The following is a 14,446-nucleotide window of genomic DNA, read 5'->3' as shown; positions in this document are numbered from 1 at the left end:
ATGTGATGATCTTTCAACCTGTTGTGGGCCAGGTGTGACCATTCCTAAACCATCCCTTAAGCATACCACCAAGGCCTCGTCTGACACTCACACGGCCCGGGTCCTCTGCACCACTGCCGTGAGGACAGCGTTCTTTCAAAGACCGTGCGTGCCTTCGTGCGAGGCGTGCCCAGCAGAGCTGCAAAGAGAAGCTTCCTGCCCTTCTCGTTCTTTGTGGCTTGGACTAAGCCTAGCACTTCCTGTCCAATGGGAGTGGCTGCCCTGTCCCATAAAAACCTTCCTCTGAGCTGTACACCAGGGCTTGGTAAGGGTTTCTCAACATTCCCAGGTCTCCTTCGCTTCCTCAGATCTTCGTGATCACCCAAAGTAACCCGCAGTCTTCTAGGCTGGGCTGGTGGCTTCTCTTCTCACATCTTGTCAGTACCCCAAAGGGTGAGGCTGATGAAGGATTAATAATGTACATGACGCCCCACCCCAGTATTGAAACATTCCATGGAACAAATGAAGATGGAAACAAAGCAGGCAAAAAGCAGACAGGACACACAAAAGCAGGAACTTACACCCAACTATCTTCATCTCTGCACCAGAAAGAAAGGGGCGAGAATGAGGGGACAGCACGGAGAGAAACAAGAACAATTAAGACAAACAGGAAAAGAGAATAAAACATCACTTGCAGGTCGGCGATGAAGCATGCGCTTTTTACCAGGGGTCAAAGCAGAGGACAGAGTGTTTCTGAGCACCAGGGAAGACTCAGAGGCCCCCTAGAGGGACAGCATGTCTCTGCTCACTTGGTCTTAAAGTGTGAAGACTAACAGGAAGGAAATGTCCAAATCTTAGACATAAAAGAAAGGAAGGACTTGAAGCACATCTCTTAGCATATACGACTCCACCTCCTAAGCTTGGGTATCTAATTTAAAAAGATCACCAGGCCAATCTGGGTGACCACCAGCTCTTTCTTCCATGACACGTTGCCAAGAAGCCAGGGACTACACCTGGGCTCTTTTCCCGATCACCAGGGCCAAGCAGGGCTGAGAAATGGTCCAGGACAGGAGAGGGGACACATCCCGCGAAGGCCTCACATCTACAGCAGCCACACCAAAGCCTTTCATGAGCATCAGGCCTCCTTAGCTTTAAAAATACCAGTAACGGTGGAATTGGCTGAGCGGCCCCGGTTCCCACCCGAGGACCCTCCTCGTGTGCATGAGCAGATGGCGCTCTCCCAGCAGCTTGCTCTGCTTGCACAGGTCTGTGGAGCGGCACCCAAGGAGCAGAAAACACGTCTGGGCCTGGTGTGGGAGGTGGGAGGCAGCTGGGGGCCGTCACAGGGGCCTTCTCTGTGCTCAGGCCACACTCCCCTTGGGGATGTGCTGGCCAACATTTACAACAGAATTCGGGTCACCACGAAGAATTCCAGACGGGATGTTTACAGTGCTCACAGTCAGTCAGTCCAGCCTGGCCTGGCCTTCTACACAGAAGCAAACAAGTTGTAGCGGATCATTAAAACTCAGTGGAAAGGGCAGATTCACACCTCCTGTCATCTGTCCAGATAACCAGCAATTTGTCTCTCCTGATTTTCCTCGCTTTGTTCACATCTTCTCTGGTTATCAGACCGCCTGCCACCCCTCTGAGACCCCCCTCTACCTTCCCTCACTCCTGCAGCCCCTTGGCTCCGATGGCCTGGCTGACCCACTTCTCCAGCTCTTCTCACATCTGCCTGACTAGGAAATATGAACCTAGATTGACCTGCTGGACCCCCACTTTCTGCCTTGGCTCCCCTCTGAGCATTAGATGAGGGGGTGGGGGTTGGGATATTCCTGAGAAACTGGCCAGGTCGTACAACCCAATCCACAAAGCCTAATTGATAGCATTTGTCTTACCCACTTTTCTAAAACGTTAAAATGCACCTGCTAGTCCCACAGGAAGCGGACTCGGCACTACTACAGGCACACATTTTGTTCTCCTTCCCCTTAAAGAGGAAGTTCCTGTGCGCCACGCCCTCCGAGGGAGAGTGCGGGAGAGAGGAGTGGGAAAGGCCTCGCATGAAGTTCTTGGGGGGCTGCTGCCACCCACTCCACTCAGCAGCTCAGCCCGTCGGCCACAGGAGGCGGGGCTTCTGGGAAAGGACAAATACCAACAGGAGCCCCGGGCCGCTGGCTGCAGACAGTCGGCACCCAGACTGGGACGCAGAGGTTTTCAGTGGCTCAGGGCTCCTCCACAGCAGAGCTCGGCAACCGCTGACCAGTCGCGCACGGGACTCCATCCTAACCCCCCTCCCACCCAGCCCGAGAAGTTCTACCTACCTGGCATGATGACATCAGGAAATCCCAACTTCCTTGTAATCGCCAATCCCCTGCTGAATATCATGGGGTTTTCTCTCCGTATCTGTTCCATGTCTCCACGAAGAAGCTGAAGAGAAATGATAAGGCCTGCAAAACAAGAGCAGTTTCTCCCTCAGACCCACATTTCGCCTGTCCTGTGGTCCTAGAAAAGACAGAGCCACATTGTTTTCCAGAGGAAAATGTGCAAAGTTCAGCATTTTTCTTGAGAAAAATATTGATGCAGAAAATATATATTATTCTGAAGAAACATTCAGAAAGCGAAAGGAAGGTAAGTCAAGATGACCTCAATGACCCAGAGAACTCGTCTAGTGAACACAGACGGGGGTCCTGGAGACTGAGTCCCTTTCTCTCCGTCACCCAGCATGCAGCCCAGGGCCGGGCTGGGTCCTACTGAGTACTGAGTGGGAGGGCCGACCACATGAACTGTGCATGTAGGGCCCAGAGAAGCCTCCGGAAACCACAGCAGCCTAGGACAGTGTGACCGAGAAGACCTGTGTCAGGGTGTCCCACCAGCTGGAAGCGAACACTCAGAGATGCTGGGTTATGCCAGGAGTATGCCAAAGTGTCGGAAGCAGTGTGCTCGTTTAACCTGGCACCGTCTTGTAAAGGGAACAGCAGAGCAGACACCACATTGCTCCTGCAGGGAACCCCCGCAGTGCAAGGAAAAGGGGTGTTGCTGTGAAGCTAGGTCAGCCATGTCTCAGACTCTGTGAGTTTCAGACCCGCCAGATGATCCCAAGGCCTTTCTTCAGAACTTGGGAGAATCTGTAATGTCCCCTCAGGCACGCTGCCTTCTAACTCATTACTTGTACCCCTGGAGTTTTGCACAAAGTAAGAATCTTCTGGAAACTGCCCCCTTCCCTGCCCCCCAAGGGGCCCCTCGCAACCACTGGCTAGAAGGCTGTGAGGTCAAGCCTAGATGGGAGTTAGGAAGCGCCTCCAAGACTCAATGAGATTAGCTGCTGACAGGATACATTTAGGTGCTGGTCAGCAGGAAGCAACCTGGTGGCTGCAGAAACTTGGGAGTTGAGCAGGAAACGAACATCTAAAACTGGGGGGAGCTGTTATGACCATTAGGACAATCAGAAGAGTGATGGCTAGGAGGAGACAGTGACAAGAGAAGCTGCAGAGTAAGAGGGGGAGAGGGGGAGGGATGGACAAGTGGAGAAAGAAGTCAGAAGAGTCACAGGCACTAGGAATATGTACTCTCACCGCGGGGCAGGGGAGGAAATACTACAGCCCAGCCAGAGCCTCAAGATGACCTCACTGCTTCAGTGAGTAAGCTCCCGCTCCCCAAGAAACCTGTGATTACGTCTATGATGGGCCAGGTGTCATTTACACCAGATCGCAGGGCCCTAAAAGCAGACCCATGGCATTCACTTAGCATTGTGGGCAGATAGTCAGTGTTTGGGGTTTTGACCACCCTAGAGTAATTTTTTACAGCCTAATCACTTGGTAGACCCAAGTACAATTAGCTTATGAACCTGAAAGGCTGGGGTCCAGAATCCAGACCGCAGTGATCTCTGTAGAGGAGAGCAGCCTGGGAGGTACTCAACCCTCCCCCACCCCCCCCCCCCCACCCCCGACCAGCTCGTCTATCTGCAGTGTCTGTACACAGCTATCAAATCTCTTTCTCTGGGTGAACAGGAACCCACACACCTAGGGACGGCCTACTGGAACTGCTAAAAGTTAGGTCTGTGGCTACATACGTAAGAGGCCAACAATGGACACGAGGAGCCACATACATTAAAGCTGCACCTAAGAGAGTTCCTGCCAAATGATACATTAACTCTCAGCTCGCAAACCAACGTAGCAATTCCTTCTGCATTTTCATATGATTTGACTTGAAGGGAAAACACTATGACTTCTGAAACAAAAAGGACATTTAACAAAGATGGGTGACAGCAACAGCAAAGTAAATTATTTTTTTGTGTGTAAAGAAGTCTCTTTATGTCCTCGCTGGTTTTGCTCAGTGGATAGAGTGTCGGCCTGCAGACCGAATAGTCCCAGGTTCGATTCCAGTCCAGGGCACATGCCTGAGTTGCAGGCTCGGTCCAACGTGCAGAAGGCAGCCAATCAATGATTCCCTTTCATCGTTGATGTTTCTATCTCTCTCTTCCTCTCCCTTCCTCTCTGAAACCAATAAAAAAATATTAAAAAAAGAAGTCTCTTTAAATAAAGAGACTTATAAAGACCTGAACTGTTCCCCTTGCGCAACCTGTGGAATTCTCTGACGTGAAGACCCCAGAGCCACGCTGTGCAAGACGCAGGGCAGAAGCTTGGTAAGAGAGTGGAAAGGCCAGGGGCCTGGAGTCTAGACACCTGGGTTTTCTTGTTCAGCCGCGAAGTAATTTCATTGAGCATCAGTTTCCGCGTTTATTTAAGGAAAGAGGTGAAAAAGGTAATTTCCAAATTTAACCAGCTTCCAAGTCAAGCCTTGCCAAGAACCAGTCAGACACACAATTCAAACAGCAGCGGCTCCGTTTCCTTCTGGCTTTTCCACAAGTGCGTGGAGCCCTCCTCTCACAAGGGCCATCCTGACCGAGGCACCCCGAAGTCTGCGGTGCCCCCAGCACCAGAGGAACAAGCGCTTTTCTTTTTCTTTAAAATATGTGTTTATTGATTTTAGAGCGAGAGGGAGGGAGGAGGGCTAGAAACATCGATGCAAGAGAAACATTAATCGCCAAAATCGGTTTGGCTCAGTGGGATAGAGCATCAGCCTGCGGACTGAGGGGTCCCAGGTTCGATTCCAGTCAAGGGCATGTACCTTGGTTGCATGCACATCCCCGGTAGGGGGTGTGCAGGAGGCAGCTGATCAATGTTTCTCTCTCATTGATGTCTCTAACTATCTATCTCTCTCCCTTCCTCTCTGTGGAAAATCAATAAAATATATTAAAAAAAAAGAGAAACATTAATCGGCTGCCTCCTACACGCCCCCTACTGGGGATCAAGCCCACACCCAGGCATGTGTCCTGACCAGGAATCGAGCCGATGACCTCCTGGTGCATGGGACGATGCTCAACTGAGCCACACTGGCCGGGCGAACATGCTTTTCTAAAACTGTTTCAACAGCCAGTGCCTGTGAGTTCTGGACAAAACCCACAGATACTGAAGATGGCATAGTCCCTGCTCATTCTGGGGAGTAAGACAGAAGTCAGCATCATAACCTGGTGAGGTGATGGTAAAACTGCCCTTTCAGCTGTTGCTTTTAATGTGTTATTACCACCATCCCACGTTTAAAATGTTCTCCATGTTTTAATCATATCGTGTGTCAAGAAATTACAGTCAAGGGCAGCTCTTTATAACTCAAATCAGTAAATAAAGCAAGGAACATGATAAATATTGATGTGAAGGGTAGTTTTCCAAATTGATAGTAAGTTTCGACACTTGAAAAACAAGATTTCACTGCCTCTTGCTGTAGCCTCATTTTAGTGAGGAATATGGACTCCTCCCCCCTTCATCACACTGCATGGAGCTCTTTGGCATCCAGGCACACCCTTTAGAGAAACAGTCCCTTAGAACAACAGTGAGAGGCCCCGAGGGCCCCATGCTACAGAGCTGTAGGCGAATGAAGGACCCCCAGCTGAGGTCTCAGCCTGCAGTCTCTGGTGTGGGGCAGCTCTAAGGACTCTCCGCGTGGAATATCTGCCCTCCCTGACAGAGGGGGTCAAGTTCTCAACAGCTCTGGGAACTGCAGTGGCTTTACACTGTCATTTAGGGCCAACTTTTTATTTACAAGTCTATGAAAGTTAAAACAAATAAGGTTATATAAGAGATTATGAAATAACTTAGAGGTTAAAAACTGTCAAGAGAAACATGGTTGCATGTAAATTTGAGAGCTACCTTTAGGGTATATAAAAGTTCATAGGCTTTTAAGTAGTGCTTCTAATTTAATCAAGCAATTAATATTCGATTTATAAACAACCATTCTAATGTACAGAATTGCACCACAATTTAGACAGAAATATATAAATAGGGCTTTAAAAGAAAAGGAGGAAAAAGGAAGGAGAAGTTGAGCTAAGATGGAATCTGCCTTGTGATAAAGATGCTCTATTCCAGCGGGCGCCAACCTTTTGGACCTCACGGACCACCGGTTGGCGACCGCTGGAATCTACTCTAGCTCCAGAGTGACTGACGGTGGCGGAACAGTCCCCGATTCTCGCTGTGTCAGGCTTTCTTGGTGAGGCTGACACTAAACAGGAGCAGGAGAAGAGAGAGTAACATCTGTAACCTCTGCTCAGGAAAAGACAGACTCCACAATGTGACAGACCCTGCAACACTGCTCACTCAGGATTGACAATGCAACTCACGTTACTTATCAGAGCACAGGGAACCGGTCAGAGAAAAAACTGGAAATGCATTTTGTTTGTAATTAATTAAGAAAGGTCTCAAATGATCACAAAAAGAAAGAGAGTCCCTGGGGAGGAGAAGAAATGTCTGCAGGGAACTGAACTTTACACGTGGCCGCTGATCAGCACAAATCGAGTAGGTGCGAGATTAGCAACTGCAAATACAACACCCTGCTGTATGTGTAGCCAGAGAAGTACGTCACCGTGGCTGGCGCTGGGGGCGGAGTACTTGGCGCTGGACTTGCGGATGATGTTCTCGTGGATCTGCGACCACTCGCCCTCGTTGTTGCACCTGGAAGAGGAGGACAAGGCTTAGAGGTCTCAAGGGTCTTAACCACCTGCTCCGACGGCCCAGTTCCAGCGTGTGACACACAGTGAAGGGCACTTCACACTCACTCCCCAAGAAGCAAGTGTCTCACCGAGTTACACAAGGCTTGCTTTCTGTGGAGGCACACAGACAACTCACACAGGGGGGATTCTAAAATAAATCTCTAGAAATATTGTTCAAGGGGGCAAATACCCTCTCTTCTCAAGTAGCACTCTCCCACCTGTCACGTTTTCTTCTTTTCTAGTTTCTTGCACTTACACACACACACACACACACAACCAAACACACACGCACACACACACCAAACACACACACCAAACACACACACACCAAACACACACACACCAAACACGCACACACACCAAACACGCACACACACATATTCACACACACACACCAAACACACACACACACACACACACACACACACACACCATACACACACACACACCAAACACACACACACACCCCAAACACAAACAACCAACGAAGAGGGGGCTCAGAGGCAAGTCCCTGCTGGAGGAAACTCCTCTCGGGGAGTTCTACTGCTCAGAAACGGACGTGCCCGGCGCTGGCTTTACTGTGCATCAGCTGTCATGTTGCCCCAAGAGGAAGCCCTGCTGAGCAAGGGCCATGTGCAGATCTGCTTGTGGCTCTTTCAGCCAGACCAACATTCCAAAAGCCGTCTGGGAGAGCAGTGGGCGTGGCGCACTGTGACACCCTCTGCAGTCAGGGGAAGGAGGGCTGAGCAGAGAAGGCAGAGGCCTACATATGGGAGAATGGCGTCGGGACTGGGAGCAAAGAGAATGAGGAACAACACTGCACCCTACTCGCGCATGGCAGTCTAGGGTCTTCCCCCTAGAGGGCAGCTCCAGGGCTGCAGCCACACAACCCCTGGTGCAGCTCAGGAGCAGAGACGAGCGATTCCTCCCCCTGAGGCAGACACGTCAATGAAACTGGAATCAGACCAGGGTCAACCCCTGAAAATTCCACGTGACACTGGCAGTCCCACAGTCCTGGCCCCACCCCTGCCCCTGCTGGATGGGGAGGTAGGACCCACTGACCCCAGAAAGCAGGACCCAGGGACAAAGGAAAGCCACAGGGTCTTTCCATGATTGCTCAGAGGGTGGAGTCCAGCCTGCCACTTCCAAGAAGAAACCTCAGGCAGTACGTCACGTGGACAAAGCAGTGGGAGCCCGAGGGCTTTCTAAGGAAAGGGGCTTGTGCAGAGGCCACGCCGAGGCAAAGGAGGCTGGTCACTAGCTTAACTGTGCTGCTCGGTCGGTGGCTCTTCGGACCCTGCCGGCAGTACACACAAGCCTGCAGAGAACTGGCAGACAAGGCTCTCAGGAGTTCCGGAGGCTAACTTCCTGCTCCCAGAACCCTTCCGAACAAAGGGAGGGGGAGTGTCTTTAAAAGGATCGCTGTGATTTAGCAACTCAGCTGGAGTGAAAGCGAGAGGCTGGCAGCAGCACGTGCCGCCCTCCTGTCTGCCGCGCACAGTCCTCCTCCAACCAGTCACCGCATCAGAGAAGTGCCCAGCTGGCGGACTCAAGGTTGTCTTTCTGTCAGTTTCTTGTCACTTTCTAGCTTTACAGATCAGTAGTAATTTAACAGAACTCTGACTACAGTTTGTCTTAAATAACATCCTGCCCCCCCTCCCCATTTCAAAAGAAGAGTCTTGAAAATTAACTCCCTCCCTGCCTCCCTCCCAAACAGACTCACTGGTGCCTTGGCAGTGGAGTAGAGCCAGTGCTTTGCTGACCACACCAACGGCGACTGTATTATTTCACTCACATGTACCCTTCCCCAACACATACAACTCAGATGCCAGACAACGGATGGCTTGTCCCTTAACTGTTGGTGGCCTTCATCGCTCTGCCTTCAGCCCACTTCCTTCTTCCCCTACAAGCTTGCCTGGGCAACCCCACCTACTCTCATCGTTCCGCCGCCACCAGAAGTTGCCAAACCACAAAGCAGTGTCTGCAGCCCAGACTCACGCCTAAGTTCCCGGCCCACATGGCGACGAGCGCGCTTTGGTCATCTCCCCGCCACCTGTCTGCTCCCAGAGACTCCCTCCCACCGAGGGGAACCCACTGGTTCCCTCCAGCAGACCCTTCCACTGTCCCCATGCCCTGAGAGTCTGCTCTTAGTCTGTCACAGCGGACCCCCTCTTGGTGTCGGCTTCAGCCAGGATCACCTCTCCTGGTCCAGGTGACCGTCCCGCTGGCCTCTCAGACAGCTCCCTTTCCAGAATGCCGAGAGGAGCTCCAGTCATTTGAAACTGAGTGGACGTGGTGTCATCGGCACCTTCTGACCAATCATGAGGCTATTTTGTAAGGGAAAATTATAAATGGAAGCATTTATTAAATAACCAAACGAGTTGTGATTATAATCAGGCATGATTATGTCATCCAATCAAATTAATATTTAGAGCGTGATTGCTGATGCTGACAATTTACCCTCAGTCTTCAGCTGCCTGAGAGATGGCCTGGCTTTAGCTCCTGGACACACTTCTCCTTTCACGTTCGAGGCTCCAGGTCCAACAGGCCCTGCGCCTGCTGGAGACCCTGTCCCTATGGCCCCGAGGAAAGGTATGGCATCTACATCGGACGAAGCAACATAGCGTGGTTCAATGTGTGATTTTTAAGGTTTGATTGATTGAATTTTAGTTGATTAAAATTCTACAACAGATTTTTACCCTTGCAAAAGCCTGTCCTGGCCAAGGCTCAAACACTAGTAACTGTAGCCATTAGTAAACCTTTTAAGCTTCCAACTCCACCTAACCGACGTGTCCCCTGGAACTTCCTGGAAAAACCGCTTCGCCGGAGGGCTGGCTGCACAGGGCTGAGTGGATTTACAAGACGAGCCCGAGGCCCGCACCTAAGCCCAGCCGCACACACACGCAGCCGGGAGGCGGTGTGAAGGTCTCTTCCATTTCCACGTGGAAAAGTTAGCCTCCATTCTCACTCTCTCACTGCTTCAAAAATTTTAAACTATCTTCTCTATGAAAACATTGTTCTTTAGTTTTCCAGAGTTGATACAGTAGACACAGCTCATAAGCAGCAGCTAAGCAAAAGCTACATACGAACCCCACTTCTCTGCAAAGTGACAGGCTGGCACTGAGAGCTGTTTGAGAAGCGATTAGCTCCATTACGCCTGACAGCCGCATTTCCAGAGGGATGCTGTGCAGGCCCCTGTGCACAACGCGAATTGGCACTGAGGCAAGAACAGCTCAGACACGCACGGAGATGCCAGCCCAGGGCTGCCTATACACCTCTTAGACAGAGTGAAGCGAGATGGTGATGAAGTTTGGATTTCTGTTTTAGTCCTTTTCAAAATGAGAAGGGTGTATCAAGAAGCAGGTTCCCTGCGGCCAGCATGGCTCAGTGGTTGAATGTCGACCTGGTCAAGGTTTGAATCCCAGTCAGGGAACATGCCCGGGTTGCGGGCTCCATCCCCAGTGTTGAGTGTGCAGGATGCAGCCGATCAATGATTCTCTCTCATCACTCATGTTTCCATCTCTCTCTCCTTCTCCCTTCCTCTCTGAAATCAATAAAAATATATTGAAGAGAAAAAAAAGCAGATCCCACCCCCCATCAACGAGGAGATTTGGTACATGGAGAAAGTCTGTGCTTGGCGCATAAAAGGGAGAGAAGCCCACCAGTGTTTCCTTTGTAAGTTACTATTCCAAAAGAAGAGCCTCATCTCATCAAATGCGTGACTCTGAATGGAGCTAAGGGAAACAGGTGGTAAGGAGATATGGCTCTTTGTTTAATTCCTAAAATGCGGTTCATTATATAAAGGCCTACATTAAGTGTAATTGTGGATTAAGTTCACTGCATGCCTGAACCAGACAGAACAGACTGTACAGAAAAATATCCATACAATGGTATGGTGAAGCTATATTAGCATGGTGATTGACAGATTTAACTTGGAAAAACAATATTTGGTTAAAACCAAAATAGGACAGATTTTTAAAAACATTCTCCCAGCATTATACTTGTTTTTAAAACTCATTAAACTCACCATGTTTTCAGCATCCCTATTCATGCCTAAGTTTTAGAAGCAGAGACAGACAATATGACTGGAACCTGTTTTTTATGTTTCCCCCTTTTTGTTAACTAGAGTCAGGATGCAATGCACTGCTCCTGCAGGACTGGTCCCTGGGCTGACGAACACGAAAAATAACGCATGCCTGGCTGGAGGGCTTATAGATCCGGGGTGGCAGAGTGAAGGGTGAAACCCAGCTCCTCAGAAAACCTGGCTTTTCTTTAAAGCAGGGCAACCTGACGCATGCTCTTTCTTTGAAACCAGCTCAGTTACCATAGCTGTGGGCAAGCATTAGACACAGAAGACTCTCTTATATCCAAAACACATGAAAAAAGGCATGACTAGCCTTTCTGTAAATATATACCACTAGAGGCCCAGTGCACAGATTCGTGCACTTGGGGGTCCCTCAGCTTGACCTGCACCCTTTTGCAATCTGGGACCCCTCAGGAGATGTAGCAGTGTGTGAGAGGCAGGCGGCTGAGGAGGAGCCCAAGCCGGCCTGCTATGACTGCCACTGCTGCTCGCCAGCTGTGAGCCCAGCTTCTGGCTGAGCGGCGCCCCCTGTGAGAGCGCACTGACCACCAGGGGGCAGCTCCTGCGTTGAGCATCTGTCCCCTGGTGGTCAGTGAATGTCATAGCGACCAGTTGCCTGGTCGACCGGTCTTAACAGCCACTTAGGCTTTTAGATGGCTGGTTAATCCGGGCTAGAAGAGAAAATGTGGACTACCACACTTTTACATTAGGAAAGAAGACTCCAAATCCAGCTGCTTCAGAACCACCTGGAAGCTGATTAGAAATACAGCTGCTGGAGCCCCATCCCTACCTTAGATCAAAGACTCTGGCTTTCGAAGGACTCTCTATCCTATGTGCCCTGATGATTCTGTGCCCCACAAAGCTTAGGAACTGCTGCTCTTGAGGACAGTGCTGGGACGTCTTACGTTACAAATCATTCATATTTCTGATATGCATTACTCACGTGTAAACCTTAAGAACAAAATCCTTTTCTTCCTTTAATTCTGTGAGCGACTGTAGGACATCCAGGATGCTTAGGACCGCGCAGCCGTATGGTCGCCGGTAGTGCAGGTGAGCAGGGCCCTTCTTTGAGTCATTCAGGAGCATCCGGCCTAGCACACAGCACAAAACCCCGTCAGACTGAGAACCCCATGCTGCTCTCCAGCTTGACTGCCATCCAGGGATGCCAGAGCTGTAGGCATCTTAGAGATGCTCCAAGTCGGAAGACTAACTTAGGACTAAATAAGGACACGAGGATATTTATGTGGGGGGATGCTAACTAGGCCTTTGGCCAGGCTCCTCCCCTGCATCACATTCAACCAACCATTCTTATTTCCCACTTCAACAGCAAAGGGCCACTTATTAGTCACATGACAATAAAACAAAGGTTTCATGAACTTCTTGGAAAAGCCATTGTGCTGACAGATTAAAATGTAGGCCTATTAAGAAAGTTCTGTATTTTAGCTGCCAAAGCCGCCCCTGAACCACCACAGGAGCAAGAACTGCCTCACAACGTGGACAAAACCTTGCTTTTCCTGCTTACTGGCGCCGTGCCTACAGTGACAAGAGGACTTGCAAATGTAATACCAGAACCTCAACAAATGCTTTATCAAGTAAAGCAAAACAAAACTACAGCAAAATAGCTGTTTTGTTGGCAAAGGATTAAAACATATCCTCTGACAAAATTTGCCAAAACCCAAACCTATGAAGAAAGACTTGGTTAGTCATAGCCGCCCAGATTACGTCATAGATTTGAAATAAGGCGAGGCAAACCAACCACAGAACAGCAGCAAACATCACTCTTTTCATCTTGTGTGGCACCGAAGTAAGATGCCACCCGTCTGCTGCAATATACTTGAATGTCAACCTGGTCAAGGTTTGAATATACTTTGGATACAAAACACAGCAAAGGCCATTCACCACCTGTGAAGTTGGCAGCCTTGGCCACCTGCTGTAAGACCTCTGTGGCAGAGGACTGACAGAGGCAGGGCACTCTGATAAAGAGAATGCCTACAAGCAGACCCCCTGAAATAAAGGGTGTGGGTCCAAAACTAATAGAGAACAAAAAGTTGTAAGTGAGCCCTGGCCAGTGTGGCTCAGAAGGCTGAGCATCGTCCCAAGCACCGAGAGGTCATCAGTCAGTGCAATGCCCAGGTTGTGGGATCGATACCCAGTAGGGGGCATGCAGGAGGCAGCCGATCAATGTTTCTCTCTCTTTCTTTCTTCTTCTTCTCTCTCTCTAAAAAAAAAAAAAATCAATGAAAACGTATCTTTAAAAGATTTTATGTGAAAAAAATGTATTCATTTATAGCAAACTCAGCCACCATAGCAGCTGAGCTAAAGATAGCGCTCCAATACAGACTGAGACCTGACATAAGAGGGAAGAGGTGGGGAGAAGACAAAGCTCAGACACAGCAGATACTTATCCCAAGTTGGCCTGGTCTTAGTCACGTGAATGAATAAGGTGAACAGTACCTATCCGTATCACATGGGCAACTATATACAAATCTCTCTTCATATCTTTGCTGCTCAGATCCTAAGGAAAGAGAAAAAAAAGTTAATTAAGGCAATGAATACACAGAAAATAATTAAAATTTCATTTTAAACCTCGTAAGGTTTACTTTTGTGACTTTCAGCGTATGTGATTGTGGGGAGGGAGGTTCGAGCACATCGCAGTTCAGTGTTTATGCGATTTCTGCAGTAATGAATGGCTCGTATCTTATAAGCCTTTGGAGTTTATTTTATTGAAAACACTTTTCCAGCTCTTATTTCAAACACCTAACAAATATCTACAAGAGTTCTCACATTAGAAATCTTCATGATGTTGCCTAATATTACCTAATATTTTATAACAAAAGAAATGTTCAATGCACAAAAGTGGGAAAAACACCAAAAAAGCTCACTAATGACTGAAATTCTAAAAGTTTATTCTTTTTTTTTTTAATATATCTTTATTGAATTTTTTTTACAGAGAGGAAGGGAGAGGATAAGAGAGTTAGAAACATCGATGAGAGAGAAACATCAATCAGCTGCCTCCTGCACACCCCCTACTGGGGATGTGCCCGCAACCAAGGTACATGCCCTTGACCGGAATCGAACCTGGGACCCTTCAGTCCACAGGCCCACGCTCTATCCATTGAGCCAAACTGGTTAGGGCTAAAAGTTTATTCTTTACTACTTTACATTTATTCCACTGTCCACAAATGATTATTATTGCACACTAGGTGTGCTGCCTTGAAAAAGATTAATTTGGTCTTAGTGAAATCTCAATAATTTGATCTCCATTTCTAAATTTCGATATATATCATTTGTACTTGAGTATAAAGCTGAAAATAATTTCATCCGGAAAAATTTAAGGGCTTCAT

General features: G+C 48.9%; 1 protein-coding gene across 10 annotated transcripts in view; it reads right to left on the bottom strand.

Annotated features, from left to right (window-relative positions):
* DOCK3 (dedicator of cytokinesis 3) overlaps nt 1-14,446 on the bottom strand; it is a 175,967-nt gene that overhangs the window by 63,356 nt on the left and 98,165 nt on the right. For 9 of the 10 annotated variants that reach the window (XM_079794397.1, XM_079794396.1, XM_079794399.1 and 6 more), the window contains 4 exons: nt 13,557-13,617; nt 12,046-12,193; nt 6,892-6,980; nt 2,301-2,426 (listed from right to left, as the gene is read on the bottom strand). In XM_079794397.1, the coding sequence (XP_079650523.1) occupies nt 2,301-2,426; nt 6,892-6,980; nt 12,046-12,193; nt 13,557-13,617 (424 nt within the window). Of the gene's footprint in view, nt 1-2,300; nt 2,427-6,891; nt 6,981-8,741; nt 8,870-12,045; nt 12,194-13,556; nt 13,618-14,446 lie in introns of those variants that run through there. The other variant, XM_079794405.1, reaches the window with a different exon arrangement.

The sequence above is a fragment of the Cnephaeus nilssonii genome (assembly GCF_951640355.1).
Source record: "Cnephaeus nilssonii genome assembly, chromosome: 17".
In the NCBI taxonomy this organism is placed as follows: domain Eukaryota; kingdom Metazoa; phylum Chordata; class Mammalia; order Chiroptera; family Vespertilionidae; genus Cnephaeus; species Cnephaeus nilssonii.
This window is presented reverse-complemented; position numbering and strand designations above follow the sequence as displayed.